At 38.9% G+C, this 26,071-nt stretch overlaps 2 protein-coding genes across 9 annotated transcripts in view; one reads left to right on the forward strand and one right to left on the reverse strand.

The window, feature by feature from the left end:
* Nucleotides 1-1,081: 1,081 nt before the first annotated feature.
* usp53b (ubiquitin specific peptidase 53b) lies at nt 1,082-25,936 on the reverse strand. Of its 3 annotated transcripts, XM_086083467.1 has the most exons (17): nt 25,666-25,936; nt 21,429-21,610; nt 20,070-20,236; nt 19,071-19,163; nt 18,839-18,973; nt 18,394-18,507; nt 18,223-18,305; nt 17,762-17,867; nt 16,482-16,628; nt 15,978-16,127; nt 15,724-15,892; nt 12,483-12,605; nt 11,052-11,757; nt 9,633-9,694; nt 8,712-8,790; nt 6,247-7,034; nt 1,082-4,941 (listed from the first exon to the last, which is right to left on the reverse strand). In XM_086083467.1, the coding sequence occupies exons 2-17, from the start codon at nt 21,511-21,513 to the stop codon at nt 4,865-4,867; spliced, it is 3,084 nt and encodes a 1,027-aa protein (XP_085939593.1). In that variant the 5' UTR covers nt 21,514-21,610; nt 25,666-25,936; the 3' UTR covers nt 1,082-4,864. The 3 variants fall into 3 exon arrangements, with proteins under 3 accessions (XP_085939593.1, XP_085939595.1, XP_085939594.1); XM_086083469.1 differs by lacking the exon at nt 21,429-21,610; XM_086083468.1 differs by lacking the exon at nt 25,666-25,936 and having other exon boundaries at nt 21,429-22,617.
* Nucleotides 19,820-26,071, forward strand: part of LOC147169619 (solute carrier family 22 member 7-like) — a 34,966-nt gene continuing 28,714 nt past the window's right edge. The window contains exons 1-3 of one of the 6 annotated variants that reach the window (XM_086083476.1): nt 19,820-20,277; nt 21,064-21,182; nt 22,367-22,528. The gene's annotated coding sequence lies outside the window, so the exon portion shown is untranslated. Of the gene's footprint in view, nt 20,278-21,063; nt 22,529-26,071 lie in introns of all 6 variants that reach the window. The other 5 variants (XM_086083475.1, XM_086083474.1, XM_086083473.1 and 2 more) reach the window with 5 other exon arrangements.

Here is a 26,071-nt window from a genome sequence, read left to right on the forward strand (position 1 = left end):
GTGGAATCCCATATACAAAAAATAAACTACACAATCCATCACTAACAATTCTCCATCGACCAATCAATGCACAGCAGCATGTCTAGCTCAACCTTTAGGCCTCCTCGCCCCCCCCCCCCAAAAAAGAGCCCACTAGTTGAGGAAATACGGTAATAATATGTCATGTGATGTGACAAAACAGCCCAACTTTTGGATGCTGTGAAACGCAATGACTATTTCTTCAAAGATCTCAGATGATATTTTTGCCTATGATTAGCTGGCAAGTCAGCTGGGATCAGCTCCGCCTCATCCTAACGAGGACAAGCACTCTAGAAAACGTATGGATGGATGATCATTTTTGCCGTCACATTGGTCGCTGCATATCGGGGGGGGGGGATAAAAAGAAGTTCTGACATCACATCCCGCGTCTCGCGCCTCCCCACCAACAAACATGTGTCACTCGTAAAAATGTCAAGGCACTCGTGATGTAACGGAAGACACGCCGAGTGTAAAATACAAGAAAATATAATTGAATTCTGTACAGAGAGTGAACGGATTTCCAAAGGAAACGAAAACACGTCACAAAGGTGCTACATTGTCACCGGTGTGTCTAACGATGTCTCTAATCATCCACTAAAACAGCACAAAGGAACAATCAATCCATTAGTAACAGCACAATCAACTCGCTTGAAGGCATCCTTGAATCATATCGCACACTCTCTTTTGGGGAGGGGGGGGGGGGGTGCACATACAGAAGGTGTGACGTATATTAAAATTAAATATACACCATCAAATAATCCTAATAAATATACACAATGTATTATCATGGCGTGAGATAAGGTAGGGATGAAGTTGTATTAAAAAAAAAGTACTTGAAGAAATGAATAAACACTCCACAGGATAAAACATTTGGTACACCTGCACAAATATTATTCAATTGAATTTTATTTAGCTGAGCCGCTTTAGATGAAGCATTTAGTTTCCAAGGAGGTTCAATTCCTCTCACAATATGTTTATTATTGTGGTTGTACTTTGAATTTTGTTGAAAAATATGAGGTGTTACTAATTTTACAAATTATTTTACTGTAGTTTTTTTTTTAAAGTCTTAGGATATTTTTCTTTTCTTTTTTTATAATATACATATCGCTAGTCTAACATCACTGTCAGAATATCTTTATTTTATCTTATCTTATTTTTCTTTACATCTGGAAATGTTCAGCCATCCAGGTCATGGTAATCTGAAAAGGTTGAATCAGTGGACTCATTTTGGGTTGTTGTTTTTTGTTTTGTTTTTTGCTTTCCACGCAGTTATGAACATAAACAATTATGCTATAAGGCTAATTCTATTTATATTTTTATATTATATTTGTTTGTCATTAATTTATTTAAAGAAGAGAAAGCAGTCCCCCCCTTCAAAAAACACACCTTTTGTCGTATTTGTTAAAACTGTCAGGTGACTAAAATAAACTGTGGGGGAAAAAATACTCTCAGCCACCCAATTTGATTTGCAAAAAAACCAAAACACTGCATTCGAGGAAAAACAAGTTAGTTAGGGGCGTGGCTTTATTTGGAGGCCTACAGTAAATCTTACAAGCCGTTTTAACAATGCAAACTTCCCTTTAATAACTAGAATAATATACTCAATATTTGATCATAATTTTGGTTATTTTAGCTATTTTTTTATTTTTACATTTCACAACTTTAATACTCTCAGTATGATGCCCTACAGTTCGATAACGCTGCAAACAACCACAATAACAACATAATATTAAATTAATAATTTGGTGGTCGTGTGGAATAAAACTGAGCATTATCATATTTGTAAAGGCCAATTTTTTTCTGTCTTGTATTGGGTCTTTAAAAAAAAAATTTTTTTTATTAAGCCCATGAGTTACTGGGTCAATTGAAAGGTGCTATGAAATCTAAGCTAATTGAAAAAAAAAAAAAGTATAATAATAGTACATGTACAAGTGTACCTAATGTCGCGTCCAATGAGTGTATATATATATATTTTTTTTTTTTCCCAGGCTACAGATGTAACAAAATCTTTACAAATGTCAAAAATAACCTTATCAACTTAATGCATAGTATACCGTTCGGACAGTTCAAAGTCCATTATTTGCTTCATACGGTCATATTTACAACAGATGCATTCGTATAAACAAGAGAATAAGAACATTCAAGTGTTAAATAAAAACTATTGAAATTACAAACAGCAATCGGATTAGTACGTTTGAATAAATATTGGATAGTTTATGTTGTTTTGGATTTTCATGCTCATGCTTCCGCTTTAACAAGCAAGCTAGTAAGACTTGGTAAAGGCCACATGCACGTTTGGGACTTTTTGGGACTTTTATCCCATCATGACGTCGGATTGGCATATGAGTTTCATTGGTATCATTTCAACAAACATCTTCACACCGAAAACATAAATAGTACTCATGAATACGTGCGTGAGGATTGGGAGAACAATGGAGGGAGAACACAAAGAAGGTCATTTATGGGCGGCTGGCATGCAACTTATTTGTACATATCCCCACGTGGAAGACTTTTAATCTGCTTTTAATCACTTCAAATCACTGACGGAACAAAAAATTCTTTATCGACACATTTGCACACTCTTCCGTCACTCATATAACGCTGTCAGGTTGTTAAAATAAGTGATAAGTGCGGCGCCAGTTTGGATTAAGTGATAAGGGTTTATGTCGCAATGTGACCTGCAGAAGTGTTTACGATGTTGCCTTCACACCATCATAATGCATTTGAATTAAAACAATTAACAGAATTGGAAGTGTAGAGACTCCACTTTAACTGTCACAAAAACATGGCATTGTACTTTGGAGCTCCGTTTCATGAGTTCAAAGCAATTCAAAGTTCTGTCATGATGAATGTAAGCAGCATTTGACTGCATTTGTGGCTCTTGCTGTCTTTAAAAAAAATTCAATTAAAAGCATCCTCTATTGGGTTTAGACCAGGTGACTGACTTGGCCATTGAACAATCATCACTTTCTTTACCTTAACTCATTCACTCCCAGCCATTTCACTGAAGCAACCCCCTTCGCTCCCGACTGTTTTACTGGATTTTGACTGATTTTGCAAGGCCCACAGAATATTGTGTTCTATTGCTATTAAAACATGGAGCCAAGACCAAAAGAAAGATTAGAGTCTCTTCTTTCATCAGGAAAAAACGCATATTTCTATCTGTTTCTGTTTTGCAGCCATTAGCATTAGAATATAGCTAAATGTTATCATTATTCACAAATCTATTTAGAAATGTGAGTAATGAGCTTTTTTTCAACATTGCCCTGGTTGAGCTCTTTTGCTCTGCTGCTACCTGCTGGCCGTTTGCGAAATAACTACCATTTCCTTCAACCGTTCTTTGCAGTTGAGAGGCTGCATCAAAGCCTTTAGTATGCTCTAGCTTAAAAAAAACAAAAAAACATTTAAAAACGTATAAATACATCTATGGGACACTTAAAATTTTAAATGGAACTTTTTTTCAATGTTTTTGGGAGCAAATGAGTTTTAAAACATTTTTCACCATAATGTGACCTATAACCTGTATACTTGAATTAAAAAATAAATACATAAATAAATAATAATTTCAAATACCTTCAGATGAAATTCACAGGTTCTAGACATTTTGGCAGTTACATCTTATAGCACAAGCCATTTCCTCAATTATTTTAAGCCCTCTTTAATTTAAAACGTATGGTCATATTTGCAAATATAATCTACAGAAAATTACTAAATGTTAAACGGAATATTTTTGTAGAAAATTGTATATTAACACTTTAATCACACTCCATTCTGATTGATAATTAGGCAACATCATTAAAACTCATACAGTACACTTTGCAGCTTACCTCCCAATCTGTGATATGGTTTAACCTGCAGGGAGCAATCAATCATAGTGTAGTATTCCTTCACAATGAATGCATTCAGCATTGATAATGTAAGCCCATTCAGTGGGAACATATGAAATCATACTGCCGTGTCAAGAATATTGTATAACAAGTTCATGTCTAAATGGGCCGACACTCAGCAGTATTCTGCTCCACTGTGGCACCTCTGCAGGTTATTACAACACATATATATAAATAAATAAATAAATAAAATCTGATTATGCATAAGGTGTCTAAAATAGGATTCAGTGCAAAACTGACCATATGTTAATGAAACGTGAAAAGTGGAAGACAAGTGCATGTGTGCGAAAGAGAGCGTGAATAATGCATAAAACAATAACATCTTTCATATTTAAACGAGGCTTCACTTATAAGTGACGAGCTTGCATAAATAAATTCCACTCGGTATGGAATTGTCCCGCTTACATGGACAAAATTATTGGGACACATTCAAGATTGATTAATGAACCAATCAGACCGAGTCTTGATTAATCTTCTTAAGTGGGGTCACACACGCACATACTGATTTTTAACATCTTAGCCAATCATTTAAATGAATGAAGAAAAGTGTGTGCTTATTGAACTTACAGTGGGATCATCTTTCGGTCACAGCCGATAATCAGGCCTTTGATGACTTTGTGTGTGTAAGGAAGACATTTTGGACGATTCTAGGCTTGGTGGGAACAGTTATAGAAATGTAAGTTCCAGAAAGGCATGCTTGGATGATTGTGAATTTGAGATGGATATTTAAGTACAAGAATTGTAACCCGGTTCTTTATCAGGTCCAACTTTCTAGACACCCCTCTAACGCGTTATAGCAGCACATTTTCACTCCCTGCAAGTATAATGACATAGTGTCCCAACACTTCTGTCCACATAGTGTATTTCCTCCTCTGTAAACTCTTTGGCATCCAATTTCAATCTCATATGACCGCACAGTTGATGCATGTAAACAAAAAAAAAGAAAAAGAAAGGTAGACTCATAAAAAGCCTCGTTCATCCAGACCTTTGGCTGTCACCGGGTTCCATTTTGCGGTGGGTTTATTGCTCGTATTGCCTGGAAACAAATTGATGACAGCACGTAAACGATCACATCCAGTGTAGAACTGTGGTGATACCTTGAAGTTCCAAAGTACTAAAAGTTATGTAATTTGGAGTTCCGCCAAATTTTTAGAGTGTCAACTATCATTGTAGGTAAGACTGCTAATAAAAGAAAGAAAAAAACTTCAGCTGCAAAGGACTACAGTGGTGCATTTTTGGTGGGGTTTTTTCCTTAGTGAGAAAAATAGCCTTCTTTTCTATTGTACTTCATAAAAAAATAAAATACTGTAATGACATTAATAGAATTAATGGCCATTGTGCTGCTGCCTCCTTGGCCACCTGGGGGCAGTATAAGAAAGATAGTCTACTGTAAGTGGGTGTCTGTGCACATGAACATCTGATGTCTCAGCTCCTCGTAAAGGATAAAGATTATATGACTGCGAGTACAGTTATATTGAATGTCTAAATGTCTCCACATATCGTGTTCAAATATCAGTAGCTTAAGGGGTTATATATGAGTCTCCCATTATGTGATAGCATTAGCATTAAGCTAGCGAACTAAAGGCTAAGATATGCATGCATTTTATGTTTAGTTAGAAACTCAATTTCAACTGCAGACTGAGCCGACCCCCCCCCCCCCACACACACACACACACTATTTGCCTCTACCTGTTCTCTTTTCTCTGATGATGTACACTTAGCATTGGAGGCAGTCTTGAGCGATGTCTGCCATCTAGTGGTGAACACTGTTAATGTAGTACAATTTAACTCATTCACTTCCAGCCATTTTTAACTGAAGCAACCCCCTTCGCTTCTGGCTGTTTTACTGGATTGTGACTGATCTTGCAAGACCCACAGAATATTGTGTTGTATTGCTATAAAAACATGGAACCTACCAAAAGAATGATTAGAGTCTCTTCATTTATCAGGAAAAAAAGTATAGTATTTGTTTCCGTTTTGCAGCAATTAGCATTAGAATATAGCTAAATGTCATCAATATTCAGATTCCTGGTGAAAACACTGACAAAAAGAGCTTCAAAAAGAGCTTGTTGCAACATGGCCCTGGCTGATTTCTTATACTCTGCTGCCACCTGCTGGCCTCCAATTGCCCTTCCCTACTCTGCATTGTCCTTAGGTATGAATGTGAATGTGAATGGTTGTTTGTCTATATAGGAGCTACTACCCTGCCTCTTGTCCAAAAGTTAGCTGGAATAGGCTTGCTTTTGAAAATCAACGAAACGGAATTTCAGACGTCCAAAATGACAAAACGGATTGTGGTCGAACTTCACGGTACCACTATAGAATGGAAGTTTCAACTTACTTGATTCAGGTTTGGCTTTTGACACGTCTTGCGTGTCAGTAGAGAGTGTGTGTGCGGCGTCCCTGCGCTCAGACGGGCCCGCGGCTCGCGGCACGGTGGCCGACAGCAGCAGAGGTCTCTGGTTGTGGTACTTGAGGCGGTAACTTTCCGTCATGCAGTTGTCCACGTTGAAGTACGTGGTGAGAGAAACCTCCTGAGTGGGGGGCGCCTGCTCCGCTCGGCACCCCGCCGCCAGTCTGTCGTCGCCCTCGCACGACGACGGCGTGCTCCTCTCCAGGTCCGATCCCGACTTGGAACTGGCGTCCGAGAAGGTCCGCAGGCCAGAGATGTCGGGCTTCCTGTGGCGAGGGCTGGGCTGGAAAGGTTCTTGAAGCGTCCTGGGGCGGAACACAGCATCGCTCGTTTCGCCCTGATGAGGGGAGAGCCGCTGGCCGGGTCGGAGGTGAGGCGAAGCCGAACCTGACGTGCTGATCTGGCGCTGAGGGTCTACGGTGGCGTTCCCCGGGGAGTGGCGGTACGCCAGGGGGACGTTAGGACATTGCGGGTCAGAAGCGGCAGCGTCGCTAGAGCGGTAAGAGTCTCTGTCCTCGGGCTCGGAGAGGGCGAGGTCGTCTGAGCTGTTCCACTCGGAGCTGCTGGTCTTGGTGACGTGCCTGGAGGCCGCGCACTCCCCCGCGTGGCCTCGACCGCTTGTCAGCTCCTGCTGCTCACTCTGCCTGTTATCTGCAGCCACGCACTCCCGCTCGCAAGGTTTTCTGCAAGTACTGGATGTATACTTGCATTTGCGCCTGCACCACAGTCACAAACAATGACATCATTGTAGCAATTAAGAGAGAATGTTGTGAGAATCCATCAAGACAACTGAGCCCTTTTTTTCCAGTTCTCTTCTTAGAGAAACCTCATTTCAGGGTGCATGCAGTATATGTACACAACCGTGTTTTCAACTGAAATCAGTTTACACCAGTGTTTCCCAACTTTTAAGTGGATATAAAAAGTCCCTTCAAATCCTTGTTTTTTCCCCAAAGTTTTTTTTCCACCATTAATGTGACCCATAAACAGTACAACTCAATATAATTTTTGTTTGAATCTTTTCCTGAAGCGAAAAGACTGTGGTTGCACCAAACATACCTTTAGGAATTACAGACAAAACCTTGGTTGCATTGGACCATAACACATTTTCCCACATGTGTTTGGGAGATTTTATTTTGGTACAATAAAACCCAAGGTTGAAATTTTATGGTATGTTTGGCACAATCAAAATGCTGCTCATGACCAAAAGAACATAAAATCTACAGGGAAGCATGGTAGGCGATCATGCTTTGGGGCTGCTTTTCTTTTAGATTTTTAGAGAAGGTGTAGGAAATAGCTGTCAAAACCTTCATGCTTCTGCAAGAAAGATGAAAAAAGCCAGGAAAAGCCTACTAAAACAAAGCCACATTCCAAGAGGGTGTGCATACTTGTGCACATTATTCTGCTCTCCCAATTTGTTTCATTCAATTGATGTATGTTATAGGTCGCATTAAGGGTGGAAAAAGTTTTGAAATGATTGGTCTCACTATTTTTATACCACAAAAACCTGGCATTTGAACAGGGGTGTGTAGACTTTCGATATTCACTGTATTGACTGTATGAGAAAAATCAAACATCCCACCACCAAACAAAAAATGTCACACAAAACATGCAGTGATTAACTGCTATAACGTGGTTCGTCGTTTTTGGTGATAATTTTTTTTAATGAGTTTTTAGAACAAATGTACAATTTTGGCGTTGGTGTGGTTTTAGTGTAGTGTCATGTTGTGCTGCAACATGCTGGGCAGCACTGAGTATTAGAAGAATATGATATGATAAGTATTTTTGGATGTTCTGTTTCCCTCTTGTTTGAAGTTTCATACTATGATTTGATGCCAATTTAGCCACTATAGCAAACTACTGCCACTATATAGTTTGCTTGAACATTTAAAGGGGAAGTGAACCTTAAAATTTCTTGACACTATGTTAAATTTGACCCCAATATTCTAAACATGTCATTCTGATTAATATTACATTTGTGGAATCCGAGTTATGTAGCAAAATCCAGCCATTTTTATCAATCTTAGAGGGTGGCCATTTTGCCACTTGCTTTCGACTGAAGATGACATCACAGTTGCTCAGGACTCAGGCAACGAGCAATCACAGCTCACCTGTTTTCTGAAGCTGAGCTGTGATTGGTTGTTACCTGAGACCTGAGCAACTGTGAAGTCATTTTCACTCGACAGCAAGTGGCAAAATGGCCACCTTCTGATATCGATAAAAACTGCTGAATTTTGCTGCTTAACTCATTTCACTAACGCAATATTAACCAGAATACCATATTTAGACTAGTGGGGCTGCATAGAACATATTATTGTCAATTTTTTTTTTTAATAAAAAGGTTGGAGACACAGACACAGACACAGTTTATGAGAACGTAATAAATAAATAAATACCTTGAACCTGGACTGCACTTAAGATGTGAATGTGAAACCTGGTCGTGGTTCTTTCCCTGAGGTTTAGCCTGATGTTTACCTGCAATAGAAAGATAATACATCACATTGACATACTTTGTATAACAACAAAGGACCTCAACAGGATTAAATGATGAAATTCTTAAAACTGGGACATCATTCTCGCTATATAAACATACCTATAACAAATGTATTCATATATACAAACAGATAGATAGATAGATAGATAGATAGATAGATAGATAGATAGATAGATAGATAGATAGATAGATAGATAGATAGATAGATAGATAGATAGATAGATCATAACACACAAGACTGACACAAGGTGGCAGCATCAGCAAGGTGTCAATCTCACTGCACTGGCACACAGCTGGATGTGAACGTCAGCACATGGCGGCGAATTCCAACCCTTTTTAAAAATAGATGTGTTATTCCCCCCCCCCCCCCCCCCCCCCCCCATCCGCCTGACTGTTGCCCTGCAGAAGGCCCTGCCAGGATAAAAGCTATTGCTCGGCGTCACCGCGCAGCAGCGGGAAAAATATTTGTGACGGTGCCATCAGCCGTGTCCAGCTGTGCTTTCTGCATGAGCTCTGTGGGATTATCATCAGATTAAAGGATGCCGGTTGAGGAGGTTAGAGAAAGACAGTCCAAGATAAAATGCCAACCTCTGGCATTCCATACATTTTCATTTGCACACACAAACTGCCATTGAAAGTGCAAGATATCCCCTCACCACTTTGTTCTCCTGCAGATGATCAACTAAGAAATCCCTCAGACAACAAGGCTCAAATACTGCTAACTGAACACGCATTCGCACTTATTTTCACTTTATGGGCACTAAAGAGTTTTATGGTGCCAGGAAAAGCTGAGGAGGCCATGAAATAAATAGTTGCAACATACCATTGTGTGACGGTGAGGACGTTACGCTGGATTTTGCATCTCCTGCCTTTGGGTGAAGCTGGCTGAAAGTAAAAAGCACAAATTACAATTAATCTCAGTAAATTGTCACAGCAAGTAGACACACAAATAATTTGTGACATGAGGTCAAATGCTCAAAAAGGCTTAAAACAGGAGCAATTTTACACCAAACTGATTTTGACCAGTATTTAATAAGAAATTCAATTCTTGATTCTTTACTTAGTTCCACAAGAAAATAAGTAGCATGCAAAAATAGTTGACCATTTCTGATTGCGTGCTAATTATAGTAGGTAATAGCGTCTTGAATCAATTGAGACCAAATTAAGTGCACTACTTGGCTGTAATCAAGTTAATTCACTCCTAGTTGCTTTGCACAGAAGCACAGTGTTACGTTACATTTGCTAGCGCCTACATCCATGCTATGGCAAAACGCAATCACCAGTATTATTCTGCTCAATGTAATTCTGGCATGAAAACAGGAGCTCTGAACATTAAGAATGAGATTAATGACTTGTTATAAGCGAGTACTGTCTATATTGTGTGATGCATAATACAACAAGATGAAATGCATAGCCGTGGACATCCATAATATACCCCCCCCCCCCCAAAAAAAAGAGATCTTCCATTATGATACTATATATTGCACACTAAAGGTTGTTCAATATGACAATCAGGTTTAAATTCAGAAGCCAGCTCAAATCAAACCGTTACCTGCTTTTGAGTGATATTGAATCTATGACCTCATAAGTGAAGAAAGCGATGCTATTTTTGGCCCATGCTGAGATCAATTACTGTTCTAAAACAAGATTTCAGTGCAATACAAAAATAAAACTGTTTTGTCCATGCAAGTGTAGACACACAACAATGAATCTAACGGACAGAAAACGTGTGTCACAAAGCTATTGGGCAGGCTACCAGAAACAGTATAGATATATAATATATTATGATTTGTTTTGGGTCAGGGTTATTTTTTTTAATTTTTTTTATCAATCTCTGACTCAGCAATAAAAAACATCCCTGTAAGGATTATGAGATTTATAAACATGTAGTGACTTGTTACTCTGTATTAAATTTCAAATATATATTGGAAAGAAAAACAGCTGAGAGCAGGGTTTCTAATTTCTAGTTCCTTATTGTAAAACGGCCACTAGAGGGCGGCCGATACTGGTATCGAGCCCGATACCTGGTATCGGTACTTGCCCATCCCTAATTTGAACTATATGACGATAATGAAAAATCCAAACCTATCATAACCCTGGTCCCACCACAACTATCGCCCCTTGTGGTGCACCGGTTTTCGACGTGCTGGTTCATCATCTGGCCCACACTGATGGGGAAAACTTGCAGTTTGTAGTATGGGTTTGAAACAGCGGCTTGTAAAAGATTCCAAGTGTTTCTTACCTTTGGAACTGGGTTTCCGTTGCGGCCCTCTGCTCTTTGACCGCAAAGCCGTCAACGCCTGGCGAGTCCGGATTGGTGGAACCGCTGCTGAGGCGGTCGCTGCTCTCGTATCCCGATTCTGTTCTTTGGATGGTCCAGGTGTCGCTCCGCAGCAGCGTCTTGGCGCCCCCAGTCAGCCTGCCGCCCCTCTGCTGGGTGGCTCTGCTGTCCGACTCCACGGAACTGTGGCTCTCCGTCTCATGCCGCTGCTCGTCTTCGTAAATGGTCATCAGACACTTCTGCTTGCGATCCTCTCTGGTCCGTGCGTACTCCCGCTCGCGATCCCGACTTTGTTCGGCGTGCGCCCGTTCCGTCTTGGCTCGTCGAGGGCTGTCGTGTTGCTGTTGACGACGCTGCTCGAGCTCGTTGAGCACAGTGTCCACGTTTAGTACCTCGCGAACGGGCTTCCAGGTGGATTTGCACTTATTCCGGCTTCCTCCACTCCCGCCGTTTTCCCACTGATCCTGGGAGCCGTCCTGATCGGAACGACTGGGCGATAGATGGCTCTTCCTGCCGTGCCCGCCAGCTTGCGTGGGTCTGGACTGCCCACGTGCTTCCTGAGATGGTCTGCCTGAATGGCTCGCTGACTTCTCATTGCGGGGATAGCTTTTACATTTTTGCTCCCTGGGTCCATTCTCAGGAGACGAGGACCTTGCGTGGGTCATGTCTACAGAACAAACGCAACATTCTGATCACTTTTTTTGTATTTAAAACAGTCCCCAGGTGTCTTCATATCTGTGACATGCTTTGGTCAAAATATGTGATAGTCGTTACTGTGGCAACTAAAAGCTGAGCCGTTTCAAGCCCCATATCTGCATTTTACTTAAAAAAAAAGAAGTAATCCAAGCATACACTAGCAACTCCCAAAAACGTATAAATATGTTCTATGTTTAATGTTTTAACTGTCCCAAAGACGTATTTATACTTTTTGATTTATGTTTATGCTAGAGCATACAGAAGGCTTTGATGCAGCCTCTTAACTGCAAAGAACGGTTGAAGCATTGGTAGTTATTACACAAACGGTCAGCAGGTGGCAGCAGAGCAAAAGAGCTCAACCAGGGTCATATTGAAAAAAAAAACTAATTTACTCACTGTTCTAAATAGATTTGTAAATAATGATGAAATTTAGTTATATTCTAATGCTAATTGCTGCAAAATGGAAACAGATAGAAATATATATATTCTGATGAAAGAAGAGACTCTAATCTTTCTTTTGGTAGGTTTGTATAGCAATAGAATACAATATTCTGTGGGCCTTGCAAAATCAGTTAAAATCCAATAAAACGGGAGTGAAAGGGATTGCTTCAATGAATGAGTTAAAGTATAATTTTTTCCAAATACATCGTCATTCATTTTAATGGTGTCATCATACCAAATGAAACCATGCAGTACCTTTGGATTGAGAGGCATCTATTCTTGTGTGCCCTCGGTCCCTTTTTGTGGTTTCACTGACTCGCTGAAAATTTTCCATAAAAGCTTCCTGGAATCTGCTTGGACTGCCGAGGGGATTTTTCACTGAAGAGGGAAAAAAAGATAGATGAGTGGTCGGCTCACCAGTCCACTTAAAGATATTGTGGTTCATTACTCGAATCAAAAAATGTTCTACTGCTCTTGTTACCCTGCTTCGTGGTTTTGCATGCACATAATCAACAGAATCACTATTAAAAAAAATATATTAAAAAAAAGTAATATCTACTTGAAAAAAACGAGTTTTTTCACTCAGAAATTCTAAGTAAATTTTTGCTTTTTTTGGTGCCGTTTTAAATAAATTGGTCAAATGTACTCAAATATTACTTAATAAATACTACTCTTTTTTTTGTGTGTGTGTCTTTTTTATAGAGACCTGTGGTGCCATTGATCGACTACTGTATTTACTTATAAATATATTGTATTATTATTATACTTGTAAACTTGAGAATTGACTTCTGTAAGTGGGCAGGTGACTCAAATAACTTCACAGCAAGGGCAGTTTGACAGACATAATTGATACAATTCTTTCAAAAAGATTCTCCAAGCTGAGTTTTGCCACTCAACTAAACATTATGCACTTTTATAATTTGTTAATTACAGTACACACTGTGAACCAAACCACGACCTAAAACCAAGGTACATATCGAACTTTGATTTTCGGCATACCGACACACCTCATGTCAACATTTCTCTGATGCCAATTTTTTTTTTGGGTGAGCATCTGGTGCACGTGGAAAGAGATCAAGTGAGCCACAAAGTGAGTCTAAAACCTGTTCTTCCATTCTGATTTATCACTAAATGAGAGCGGCACACAATACAACACACTCACCTCTTTCCTTTGTGCTGTGCAAAATGATTGCATAATGCAAGAGCCTCATTAGCAAAGTGAAAAATGCAAGAGCATCTTTAACTCTGCTAAATGTACTGACGCTTTCACCAATGTGCCGGTGGTGTTTTTTGTCTCCCCTGTGCAGCATGAACAATAATTATATAAACTGTGAATACTTCAAGAGCTAATGTTTCTGTCATCAAGCTCTATGGTATAATGCAAGCTGCAACTACAATAATACAGCAATGTTAAATCAATACAAACTGAGAATTATCTTTGTAAAGCTCTGTAATGGATCTCATTACATTGTGAAGGTATACCTATAAATATTATTGTAAAATATACGGCTATTTAAAAAAAATAAAAATACAATACATTCTATAAGGTATGTAAAAAAATTAAAAAAACAATACATTCTATAAGGTATATTTAAAAAAAAAAAAAAAAAAAAAAAAAAAAGAGCCTGCGATTTACGCATACTCTCACTAAAACAGGACTCTAGTCCCATGCCAGTCAAAGCGTCCGGGCGCCGCACTAAAGCAAAACAATCCATGGGAACTGGCGCAACTCCATCATCAAAACAAATGAGCGGTGAAATAAAGCGTGGCAAAACATGTGAAATGTCCATGCAGCTAAGAAGAGTGAGAGCGCATGAGTAGTACGCTGCAGGGCTACAGGAGCAGGGATTAGGCAGGAAGGCGTGGGTGGTAATCTGCGTGCAACAGAGGCATCATCCTCATGTCAAGTTCAAACCATCACACACACACACACACATTAACCCAAATCCTGAGCACAGCCACAACTCCCATTTGTAAGGTCCCATTAGAATTTGCTGACAGTGATGACAATTTCAGTGATCATTATTTGGCTTTAATTCAGTAGAATTGCCTCCCATTGATGTCAAGATAGACACGAATACTCGCAATTTCATTTTACTGTTCTGTATCACATTTTTATCAGAATGCATCGCTGGATTAACCTAGTTTAGCTTTTTCTTTGACTTTTTTGTAAAGGAATCAAATGTTTCAACAAGAGTGCTAATACTAATAAAAAAATATTTTTTGCCCTTGTAAATATTACCGTAGTTTCTTAATTATATTTACTTATTTTTTCAGTTATTCACATTTACTTAAAAACATTAGGTATATTTCAATGTGCTACTAGGTTTTATCGTGTAATATTTTTGTCCAGCAAATGTTGAGGTAAATTGGAAATTGAAATAATATTTAAGATTTACTCAGTAATGTGTTTCATTTCAATCTGTTTTCAACAAAGACAGAAATTTTGAGTTGTCATTTTTGTTTTCTGCACTTTGGTTAATTTATTATAAATGAATCCTAAATTCAGGGTAAATTTTATTTTGTTATTTGAGTCTATTGCAGAGTGACTGTTTTGCTTTTTTTCTCCAGAACTAAAGAAAGAGCTTTCTTTAAAATTATCTGTCATTGCTGGTGTGTCGAAAATGAGACCAAAAAACGTCTCTTGGAGGTACGAGGATTGCGCCTGACACCATCAATATACTAACATACAGCAAGAGCTGCATGGCTCAGGCGGTAGAGTGGCTGTCTCTCCAAATGGAGGTTGTGGGTTCATTCCATGACCCTTGAGTTGCTTGTTTTTTTTAAATAAACTGGTCAAACTTACTCAAACCTCTCCTTGTAAAATTTACTTGTCTATTTATTTATTTTTTCCAATCAAATATTACTCTTTTTTTATTTTCATTTTATGCTATTTATTTTTTACAGTGAAGAAACACTGCTTTACACCATTACATGGAGCCACATTCTGCTGGCTGCTATGTCTGGCTAAGTATTTATAAAAGCTTGTGTGATCGGTTTTAATGAGCAGAGATTTGTGTTACATGACTGTTACACCAACCCAACATAACTACCAGTGATGCTTGACTCCACTTGACCAATAAAATTGATTCAGGCAGTCACATTACTGCATGCAGTCTCTTCACAGACCCACACATAAGTTAATTTTATAAAATGACATTTACGTAAAAAATGAGCATTAATCTATATTTACCTTACAGATAGGATAAGCACTAAAATGGATGGATGGAGGACAACTAAGTTTCCACACTTTAATTAATCTGAGAGCCTGTTTAAATGCTTGAGTAAGTGCTACTGATATGCTTAGCAACATACAGTAATTCAAATAGAATCAATAGTTAATGCTTTTATGTCTGAGTGTGAACAACACTGACACTCAGTTTTTTGTCTATTTGAATGGACGTGTTTTATTATAATGCTCCCATAGACTAACTGAAATATAACACATCTACTAAAGTAATTTGACAAGAATAAAGTGTGCTGGTAACATTCTTACCTGTCGCCTCACCATTGACTTGACCTTTGTATCGAGGACACATGGTAGTCTGCCTTGGGGCATCCTCGTTAGACACTGGCGTCCCCTCAGGATTAGTGTAAAACAGAAGAAGTGGCTGAAAATGTCCCCTGGCGCATTTAGAAGCAACATCTTTCCACTTAGAGCCAATCTGGGAACAAGAACACTTGGATTTCAGAGCAATTAACTCACTCAGTGATGATGGGTAGCTAAAACACACAGCAAGAGGCCCTCACCTCTTTTACAGTGGCGTCATCAAAAAACATCCATTTAGAAGATTTGGTGTGATAGGCAAAGGCCGAATAGTGTTTGCTGGAGAAACAAATCATTCCCACCAGATGAAGTTCGTTCCGTTTGGCATTTTCATCAGTGACGCGGTTGAAAAGCTAAACAAAGACAAATATATTTACATAAACTGACTTTGGGCAAGAGACAGAGAACATACACCCTGCACTTGTTGCCAGCAAATCACAGGGCACATATATACAAACATGCATCACTCACATTCACAATTATAGACAACGTAGAGGTGGATGAAGTTTGTTATTTGGATTAAATTGATTTCATATCAAAAGTTTCCATCTTTATCAATAGAGAATGACCACTGTGATTTTATTTAACATTTGCAAGGTAGCTATGCTAAGTGTACTAGCCTATTCTCTGTGTATCAAATAGCATAACCAGCTCAACAACTCCCTTTAGTCAATTTAGCTTTGATGGCATACTTTATAACAACTTACTCCACACAAATTCAAGCGCGGGCCAAGTGAGCGGATGACATCGTCCGTCAGATCGGATTGCTCTGCGTCCCAAACGAATCCAATGGTGACGATCTCCGGGCAGTTCATCAGCACCCGATGGATCTTGATGCTTTGACCGCAGTCTCTCTGAAAAAGATAGCCAAGAGAGGAAATTAAAAATCCTATAAGAAAAATCCCCAAAATCGAAGGATAAAGTGTTACTAATTGGAATTCAACTAAAAGAGAGTGAAAATATGTCTTAGTCATGTGGACTCTTTAAATCACGCATGATGTTACTGGGATAAGACCTTCAGTGTACCTCCTCAAAAAATGTAACCAATGTAGTAATGGAAACCAACATTTGTTTGCCAACTGCCACTAAACGACTAAAGAATCGTGTCCTATCAACTATTGTTGTACATGAGCTACCCTAATCAAATACATATTGATATACTCTAATCAAATACATATTGATGACTATGCGCTATTTTTATTTACAATTTAACACTGTACAGTATAATATTTCAATCATTGTTATTTATTTATTGAACAACAACAATGACACTTTTCTATGTTTCAGATAAAAGTAAAAGTGTAAAAGCATGTAAAATATTTGCCGCCACATGATTTTTATTGGACAGTTAAGTTATTAAACTACAGAACTCATTTTTCAAGTATTGCCTGAACAATACCCCCCCCCCCTCCCCAATGGAGGTCAGCAAGCATCACTCAAAAGTTTTGACGTTCCACTGTGTATTATAATTAAAGCATTAAAAAAATTAACTAATATCTCTAAAGTATAAAGTGTTTGGGACAGTTAGAACACTTGTGGGAGATAATTAGCGTAGCGTGGGGTAAACTAGCTTATTGTTCCTCTTTTTAGTCCAAAGCTAGAAAATATTAGCTGTACAGCAAGAGTGATGACAGGAAAACCTAAATCTATCACTCATCATAGTAGAATAATAGCAGTTTCTGGAAGAAAAAAACCAGATCTTTCCTCCACTAAAACATGGAAGACGACAGCAGCAGCAGCAGCAAATACAGATGAGAGAGAAAACAGAGGCTAAGCCCTTACTGCTATTTATATCCTAACACCAGTCTGGCATGGTTTCCTTCCTTCAAGTGCACAAAGAACAGCATGTACTCTTAAAAGTTCGCTCATTCACCGTGGCGTGAAATTTGATAAGAAGAGGTGGAAGTGAACAGGCTGTTGTAATTAGTGCCATTTTGTTGAAAAATAAATGGTAGTAAAATGTCCATGAGGGCAGGAAATGACATACGGGGCAGCTACGCAGGTCGCCTGTGTTGTTTGCCGCCTGCAGCAATTCTCCAAACATGTCCGACCTGAGACGCTCTGTCCTCGCCATTGTGCGGTCCACCTGTTGGCTGTGCAAAGACACAGAAGTGTACCTTACAAACATGTTCTTTTAAGCGATTATAAGACAGAACCAGAGAATGTGTCACAATAACCAATGTGAGATCATTCTATTTTATTTGTGGACACAAGAAGTAAACAGGAAAAGGAGGGATTCCGCAACCTGCGTCACACCATGGTTTGTCATGGATATCGTGAGAAAACTTAGCAAGATTCAAATAAAGTGTATTTAGTACACGTACCAACAATTAGGCCGAATTTGTGTATTTGTAATCAAAGTCAGCAAAGGTTCGATTTTCTAGCATCTCTGAAAGATTATCCTGTGGGGTAAGGTGTAATAGCTAAAACAGTAAATTAAGTACCCACCATAGAGCAGTGGTTGAAACATAGTGAACCAACTCTGTGAAAGGGTGGGGGTCCGACGACGCACCACAGCAGCGACACACAAACTGCAACAAAAAAACATCAATACACATTTTTAGTGATAGATTTTTAGAGCAATCCAGGCAGGGCGGGCTTGTTGAATTGGCTACGTACCTGCTCGTAAAGCATCATGGCAAATTTCTGATGGGTGATGCAGGATTTGGAGGAGCAAGAGTCAGTGGCTGTGTCTGAGACGATGTGCAGATGAATGCGCTCCAAGATATTCTCCTAAAGGGACAAATGAGTGCAACCGCAGTTGATTTTACAGCGTTATAGTTAAACATAATAACAAAATGCTTGTGTGTGTTCTGTACGATTTATTTGTTTTTCCTTATTATTTATAACAAGTCAGTAGGATTCCTCAAGTGAAGAGAAGTTTAATCTAAATACTAAAAAATAATATTATTTATGTATATATGTAGTTTACCATAGGGAAAGAAATTAAGTGAAAAGTACAGTAATTGTTATGGGATGTAGTCTACTTCCTGCAATTGGTTGGTCACCTGTCAATTGACTTATATGATTTTAGATGATGAGCCAAAGGTAACTGTCAACATACGAAGCACTCTGCAGCGTCATCCATGAGACCGAGTTGGAAGCGTTGCTCGTCTTTGAAGGTTTCAGCGAGGGCGTTACGCAGGCTGTCTGATGGCAGCACGCGCTCACGGCTCTGCTGGAACTGGCTGAAGATGCTCTAGGAACCCCACCCCAAAAAACAAACAAAAAAAAAGTTAGTTAAAGATTAAAAAAAAAACACCTTCACCTCAAACTGTAAAGTGACTGTGACAAACCTTCAATGCACAGAAAATGCAGGAATCACCCAGACAAAAGTGCCCTGAGAGGTGCCTCAGACTTCTCCTGAAAATGTCCAGCTGCCAAAGCACCTGAAAAGCATAGACAAAAGGAATTGTGTGTGTGTGTGTGTGGGGGGGGGGGGGGGGGGGGGTCAAATGCTGAAAACCATTATCAAAGCCCCCTCAAAATGCAATTGAGGAAGTAACAAGATTTACAGGCAATCTGATTGGACATATCTGATTGGTGCGTTGATGCCCAGGCATCATTAAAGTGCTTGTCTAGCTACTAAATTATCACACTTTCCAAAAGTCCAATACTTTTCCAATTCTTTTTTTCTTTAATAAGAAATATGAATGCATTAGTTGACTGATCACTTTCTTAAATTGTTTATACATCAACTAAAATAACACTTAGCGTAGTAACGACATATTCTAGACCAAAGCTAAATATACATTAGAGTGGATATTCTTGCTTGGTCAAAACTGACCCAGAACATGTTCTGTGTGTGGAGAAAATAAAAGTTTTCCATGTAGCTCAGCTCAGCAAAGTAACAGACATGTGGGGGGAAAAAACGGGAAAAAAACGAGAGAGAAAAAAACGTGTGTGACATTACTTCCAATCACTGGCGCAGTGTAGAATAATGACATGTAAACCAACCAATCATTAAAATAAGCGACTACAAATTCAGCCAATTACTGTACAGTAGGCTGTGCATACCAACCAAGGTAATGAATTAATAAATGGGGGGGGGGGGGAACATTTTCTTTTTTTCTTTTTAACTACGGTAGACGAATGTAGGAAAAGAGGACACAAACAGGCTCAAAAATAGAAATAATAAAAAATAGCTAGCACCGAGTTTCCTTCCTGCGCTACAGCTAGCAAACTAGCTAGCTTGAAATTAGCTAAGTTAAAGCTAGTAAACAAGCTAGTTTGTAGCTATTCAAACATTACTCTAAGGGGCAAAAAACGTTCAATCGTGAATAATGAGGGTTCACCTGAACTGCGCTGTTCAAGAAACAGCTATTCTGCCCGGGCTCATTCAGGAGGCCTTTGGTGAGAGCCAGAGACAACATGCTGCCAGGCTGGTAGGACTTCTTCAGGCCTCCTCCTCCTCCAGGCTTCTTAAACATCTTCACCCATGCCATGGAGTTAGAGCCTGCAGCTGGAAACACACAACCAGGCTTCTTTTAAAGTTGTTAAAAGGTAAGAAATGTGGTAATCCAATGGTTTTGTTGTATTAATTGCGGATATTTTAGAATCATGTTGTCTAAAGTTATTTGTTTTAAACAGAGTGTGCAACACGTGGACCATATATGACCCCATAAGAGCATTAGATTATAGACTTAACTCATAAATTGGTGCTGTTAGGCGAAATCCTCTAAAATCATTTTTTTCCACGCAATTAAGAGGAGGGATTTTTTATATAATTATTTTTTAAATATTATATTGTTAGAGAAAATAAGCTATTTTCCACACTTAAGATTGGTTAATAATTTTTTTTTTAAAGGGGGGGAGGAGGGAAAGAAAATAATAATAATGGTCCATTGTGAATGAAATTGACCTAATGTGGACAGTGACAGAATGTGCTTTTTATGTACATTAAATCATTAATAAACATTTGCTGGATTATTGATCATATTTTGCATGACCCCGAGAGAACTTGGTCAAAGTCGAAAAAGCCATAATTTAAACTAGCGGTCCCCAACCTTTTTCTTTTAACAGTTTTTCTGTGTGGCCACATACCAAATCCTCTAACTCTACATAATACAGTTAAATACACTGAATCAACAGCTTACCGGTATTTATATCACCTTTCATTAATTTTATATTGTTTCAAGACTAATATTTTTCATTGATTTATATAATTTAAACAGCTGAAATTGTTTACAAAAATAAATGCCCATGCCCTATTTGGGACTGAATCAACAGTGCCTTAAGTATCACTATTTTAAACTAATTTTACATTATTGCAATGTTTTTCTCCCTGAGCTATTTTAGTAATTACCCTAAAGATGGATGGAACACCCAAAAGTGGACGTGATGTTCTCCAGCCAACAAACCAGTTGATACTGTATCAAGACTACCTCTTCTTCAGGACAATCAACAATGTAATATTTGTCTCTAACACATCTGCTACTTCAAACCAATATGGCAGCTGAATGTATTTTGGTCCAAAGCAGTCTGTATTGTACAAGTGAGCACACATGCTACGCTCAGAAGGATTATTATCATCACTGCCTGGCACCATAAGTAGAAGTGGATATAAATTCATGTTGGACACAGTTTATTTTATGACATCACTAATCCAAATGACTGAATTGGACACATGCCATGTGAATCATCATGTCCTCTACCTTCTCCCGACTGTGGTGGGGACTTGCTGCCGTTGGACATACTGGGATGTGGGAGCTGGTTGTTCTTTGGCTCCATCCATCTCATCACCACGCTCCTGCCGAGCGCTTGGTTGAAAGCATTCTCGGCCTCAGCCACAGGGCATCTTCATACACTCGCCTCTACACATTGAAAGGCGATGGGTCTAAAAGGTATAGCGACCGTTAGACCCAATGGCGAAGACATAAGTGGACTTATTCAAGAACAGGAAACCAATGTGGATAGGGACGAGCCCTGCTGCAAATAGCACAAATCTGTGAAAAATTCATCCCTACCCCCCAAAAAAGGTACGATATACGCTTCCACAAAGGGGGATCCTGTAACAGTATTGAGTATCTTGGCAACGCCATAACATGGAACTCGATGTTTTCATAGAACATTGAGCAATGAGGTATGGCAGATAGCACAAAAAGCAGAGTGCACATTGTTATACAGAGAAAACAAAATTTGCAGGCCTCATAACAAGGGTGAAAGGTAAAAAGAAGCATGGAATACTTAGGAGAGAATTTCTAGATGAGAATCAAAGAATGGTGCCAGAAAAGTGTGTGGCAAACTAAAACAATTGCAATGGATAAAGACGAGTGGTGGAAACTGGTGGACTCCTCTATTGACACCTACAAGACCCATGGAAAGTAAATCAAGCAAGTCAACTGGTTTTAAATTTAATGTACTGACAGTCTTCCCAAATCCTATTTTTTCTGCATAGTTTTCCACTTGAATGTTGCAAACATCTGACAAACCCAAAAGTTAACATAAAATGCATGCCATTTTTAAATTGTGATTTGATTATTTAAGGGGGAAAAAATATTTAAATCTCCTTGACCCTTTGTGGAAAAAAGTATTCTTGTTAAACTATTAATTAACTTGTTCTAATCATATGTTGTTGTTTTTTTTATGAGAGCCATTGCCCACAAATGGAGAAAGCAGAGAACAGCGGTGAACCTTGCCAGGAGGAGCCAGCCTACAGAAATGACCCCAAGAGCAGTGATGACTCATACAGGAGAAAACAAAAGAACTCAGGACAACATATGAAGAACTGCAGGCCTCGCTCACCTCAGTTAAGGTCTGCTTTCGTGACTCAACAATAAAGAAAGAGACTGTGCAAAAATTGTATCCTTGGCAGAGATCCAATTCCAAAACCACTGCTCACCAAAAAGAACAAAAAGGCACCAGCGATAGTTAATTTTTTTAATGACCTTACACATAAAGGTGGGAGAAAGTAAGCCCCCCAATTTCTTTTAACAAGGGGCCAAATACATGTTCACGGCTTGTAGATGCCACAAGAGGGCGGCAAAGTAATGTCTTTATTGTTTAAATTCAGGAAATATGTGAATTTACAAATATCGAACCACAAATATGACGAGGGTTCACTGTAATTAATTCACTAGACATTCTTTTGTCGCTAGTTCCAAATGCAGCGTAGGAACCTCAATCATGTGGGTCTCAAACTGGGGTCCCTAGATTCCTGGGGGGGTCCATGAGTTGTAATTTGAGGGGTTCACAAATAATTTGTGATTATGCCATATCATTTTAGAAAGACAGATGGGCCAGATGATTTTTAGATGAATTAAAAAAAAGGTAAATGGTTCAGCTTTATAATTAAATGTATCCTGATATTATTTGCAATACATCAATTGACAGTATTTAATGAGATAAATGAATACAAAATAAAAAGTTATAATTAATAATACTATTATTTATTCAATTTATTCAACAGACGTTCCAGGACTTTTGATCGTGTAAATGCTGAATGGGCTGAATTAAAGAACAGAGCAGGCAGCACTGTATTTGGCTTGCGGGCTTTACTTTGCCCACCACTGACCTTAGCTTTAGGCCAAAAATAAAGCATTGATATGATTGTGACGTACAACATCACATAAATCGGACATTTCTAGCTCTCGCATGCAAGGTATTTGCTGCATGGAAGCATATAACTCGGGTCAAAAGCTTATAGCACAAGGATAAATCACAGCTTTTGTAACGTAGAAATGAGGACCATGTCATTGACAATGTTCAGCGCCATTGACTCTGTGATTGCCTTTCAATGAGCTCCTATCTTGTCCAATGCAAAACTGTGAAAATGTTTCTGCTCATGTTGTCGGTCTCTTAGCGCAAACTAAACTCGCTTTCCTGTCGGCAATGTCGCTAAATAAAGTGACCAAATCACAAAGTTTGCAATACTGACTGTGCTTTTGTAATTGAGCTGTGTTCGCTAGTAGGATAATGGAAAACTATCAAATTTATTTTAATAAAATTTGGTTAAATTCCTTTCTGCAACAAGGGTCATTAATATTTTGGCTAAAACGGTCAAAGAACTTATCATTCCTGCTGCATTTAGGGGTGCACATTGTAGTTATGTTTAAGGGTGACCCCCGAATAAGGAAAAGCTTGGAAGAAGAAGAATATAGTAATTGAACGTGTTCCTTTAGGAAAAAAAAAAATCTTCCCTGTAAGGGCCCTGGACCAAAAAGCGCCTCTCTATTAAAGGTGAAATCAAGTCAAAAAATGTCTTTACAGTAACATGTTCTATGCGCCCCCACTAGTCTGACCCCGGTTTTCTGATTTAATATTGTGTTTGTGTAATTATGAAGTAATCCATCTGAGGTAGCGGCCATTTTGCCACTTGCTGTCAACTGAAAATGACATCACAATGCCTTAGAGCTCAGCTTGCAAACGGTGCATGACTAAACAGCTGAGCCGTGATTGGTCGTTAAGCACCGTGTTGTCGTTTTTACTCGACAGAAAAGGGAAAAATGGCCGCCACCTGAGATGGATAAAAACAGATGGATTGAACATCACTATCATGGTTGTAATACTTTGCAATAGTGGACAACTGCAATGCATCACCCTGAGGGCTGTTTCTATTTTCTGACACTAACAGAGTTGTTGATACAGCAATTGTATTGGATCATATTAGGCTGTGTCAATTGTGTCAGTGAGTGTGACATGTACATACACGTCATTACAATTCAAATAGTGGCATGTACAGTGTGAAATAACATTATTCTCTATAATGCCAGATGTTCCCAAACTGAAACTTCCATATTTGGGGCCTGTGCTGCAAAAGTTAAGTATTATTGGGATATTCTGTGCTAATATTAATATGTACGAGCTACTCTGAAGCAGTACTGCAGAGTTTGTTTGTTTTTTGCTACCTTATTTATGTATGAGTAATGACAAGTATTAAAGCAACTACAACAATAAACATTTCCTCTCTGATAGTATCACAACCAAAACTGATCATTACAATCACCCAGCTATTGTGTTGGATTGCTTTTAATGAAGTGTCTGATGTCTGTACGTTAAATTATATCAGCAACCACAAGCATTACTAAAATTCAAACAAACCGCATTAAAATGAAAAATTTAAAATGGATCATTCATCTAGAGTCAGTCAGTCAGCGCAGGAAGAGCACCTTTAAAAATTTCAACAATCTTTGCACTGGAACATTAATCTTTTATGGACGTAATGAATTATCACTTTGAATGGATGAGGAAGGGGAGCTCCCATCAATAATAATAAATAGCCGTTCTATTTCGAATGACACTTTTCACTTATGGCACTCTGTGGTGGAATTAATACAAATGTAATGAATTAATAAATTATATATATATATGAATTTAATCAAAAATATATTTAAATAAATCTAAAATTAATACAAATAAAAAACTAATCTAAAATAAAGATGTTTTTTTTTATGTGAAATGGGACACAATACTAAAAAAGTGAGTGTCACGATTTTAACTTTGTCATGCAAATTGAACCCATAATTAACATGCAGATTCCACTCATTGTTGTCCCTGCACGTTTATTAAATAAATAATCACTGTGTTCATTATTTACGTCCATGATTAAAGTCACCCTTGAGCGCCTGGGCGCCCCACATGTTTTATTTTTTATTTTTTGTACCATGCACTCTGTGACACCATGTGATGTCGTTAAAGCAAAGGGAGGGGGTTGGGGGGTGCGTGTGGGGGGCATATTTACACAAGTATGACATAACAACCTTGCTTCGCCTTCTCCGCTATGAAATTGTGTTGAAAACAACATGCGTGTCGCTCATGTGCGTATTCAAAACAAAGCTGCAGCTTTGCAGAAGCGTGCAGTCGCATGGCAAAACACACGCGCACACAAACGTGCCGCAACTTGCATGGCAGCTCCTCGTAGCAAAAAAAAGAAAGAAAAAAGAGGCGACTTACCTTTTTAACAAAAATGGCAAAGCAGGACCACCGAGATGAGATACCGGTGCAAGGATCCAAACGGTGATTTTGCTTCTTTTCCCCCTTTTATTTCTTTTCTTTTTTGCGCGAAATCCTGCGAATCCAACGCGGGTCTAGGAGTACGAGGGGCGCCTACTGCAGATACGTGCAGCGCTATCTGTCATAGTGCACCATTGGCAATCCCTCCGACACGCAGGGCTGCATTCTCAACCCTCTGTTCGGTGCCCGGGACACTTTAATTTCGCTTAAAATTCCCCCCCAACCATCCCGTCTCTTCTTCCCCCCCACCCTCAGTGTGTGAGTGATAAACGAGGCCAGTGATGGTTTGTGGCCAGAGTGTCCGACGCGGATTAGTGATGTTTGGAGACTTGGGAGGTCAAACTCC

Source organism: Leptonotus elevatus, chromosome 8, assembly GCF_054856555.1.
Source record: "Leptonotus elevatus isolate MCC_2025b chromosome 8, RoL_Lele_1.0, whole genome shotgun sequence".
NCBI lineage: Eukaryota > Metazoa > Chordata > Actinopteri > Syngnathiformes > Syngnathidae > Leptonotus > Leptonotus elevatus.

Coding starts and splice junctions, on each gene's coding strand:
- usp53b (XM_086083467.1), bottom strand. CDS start 21,513: ATGAGATGGATGGAGCCAAAGAACAACCAGCTCCCACATCCCAGTATG. Junction 18,508..18,838: donor ATGACGCTGCAGAGTGCTTC/GTATGTTGACAG, acceptor TTGTCCCTTTAG/GAGAATATCTTGGAGCGCAT. Junction 12,606..15,723: donor AGTCAATGGTGAGGCGACAG/GTAAGAATGTTA, acceptor TTCCCTCTTCAG/TGAAAAATCCCCTCGGCAGT.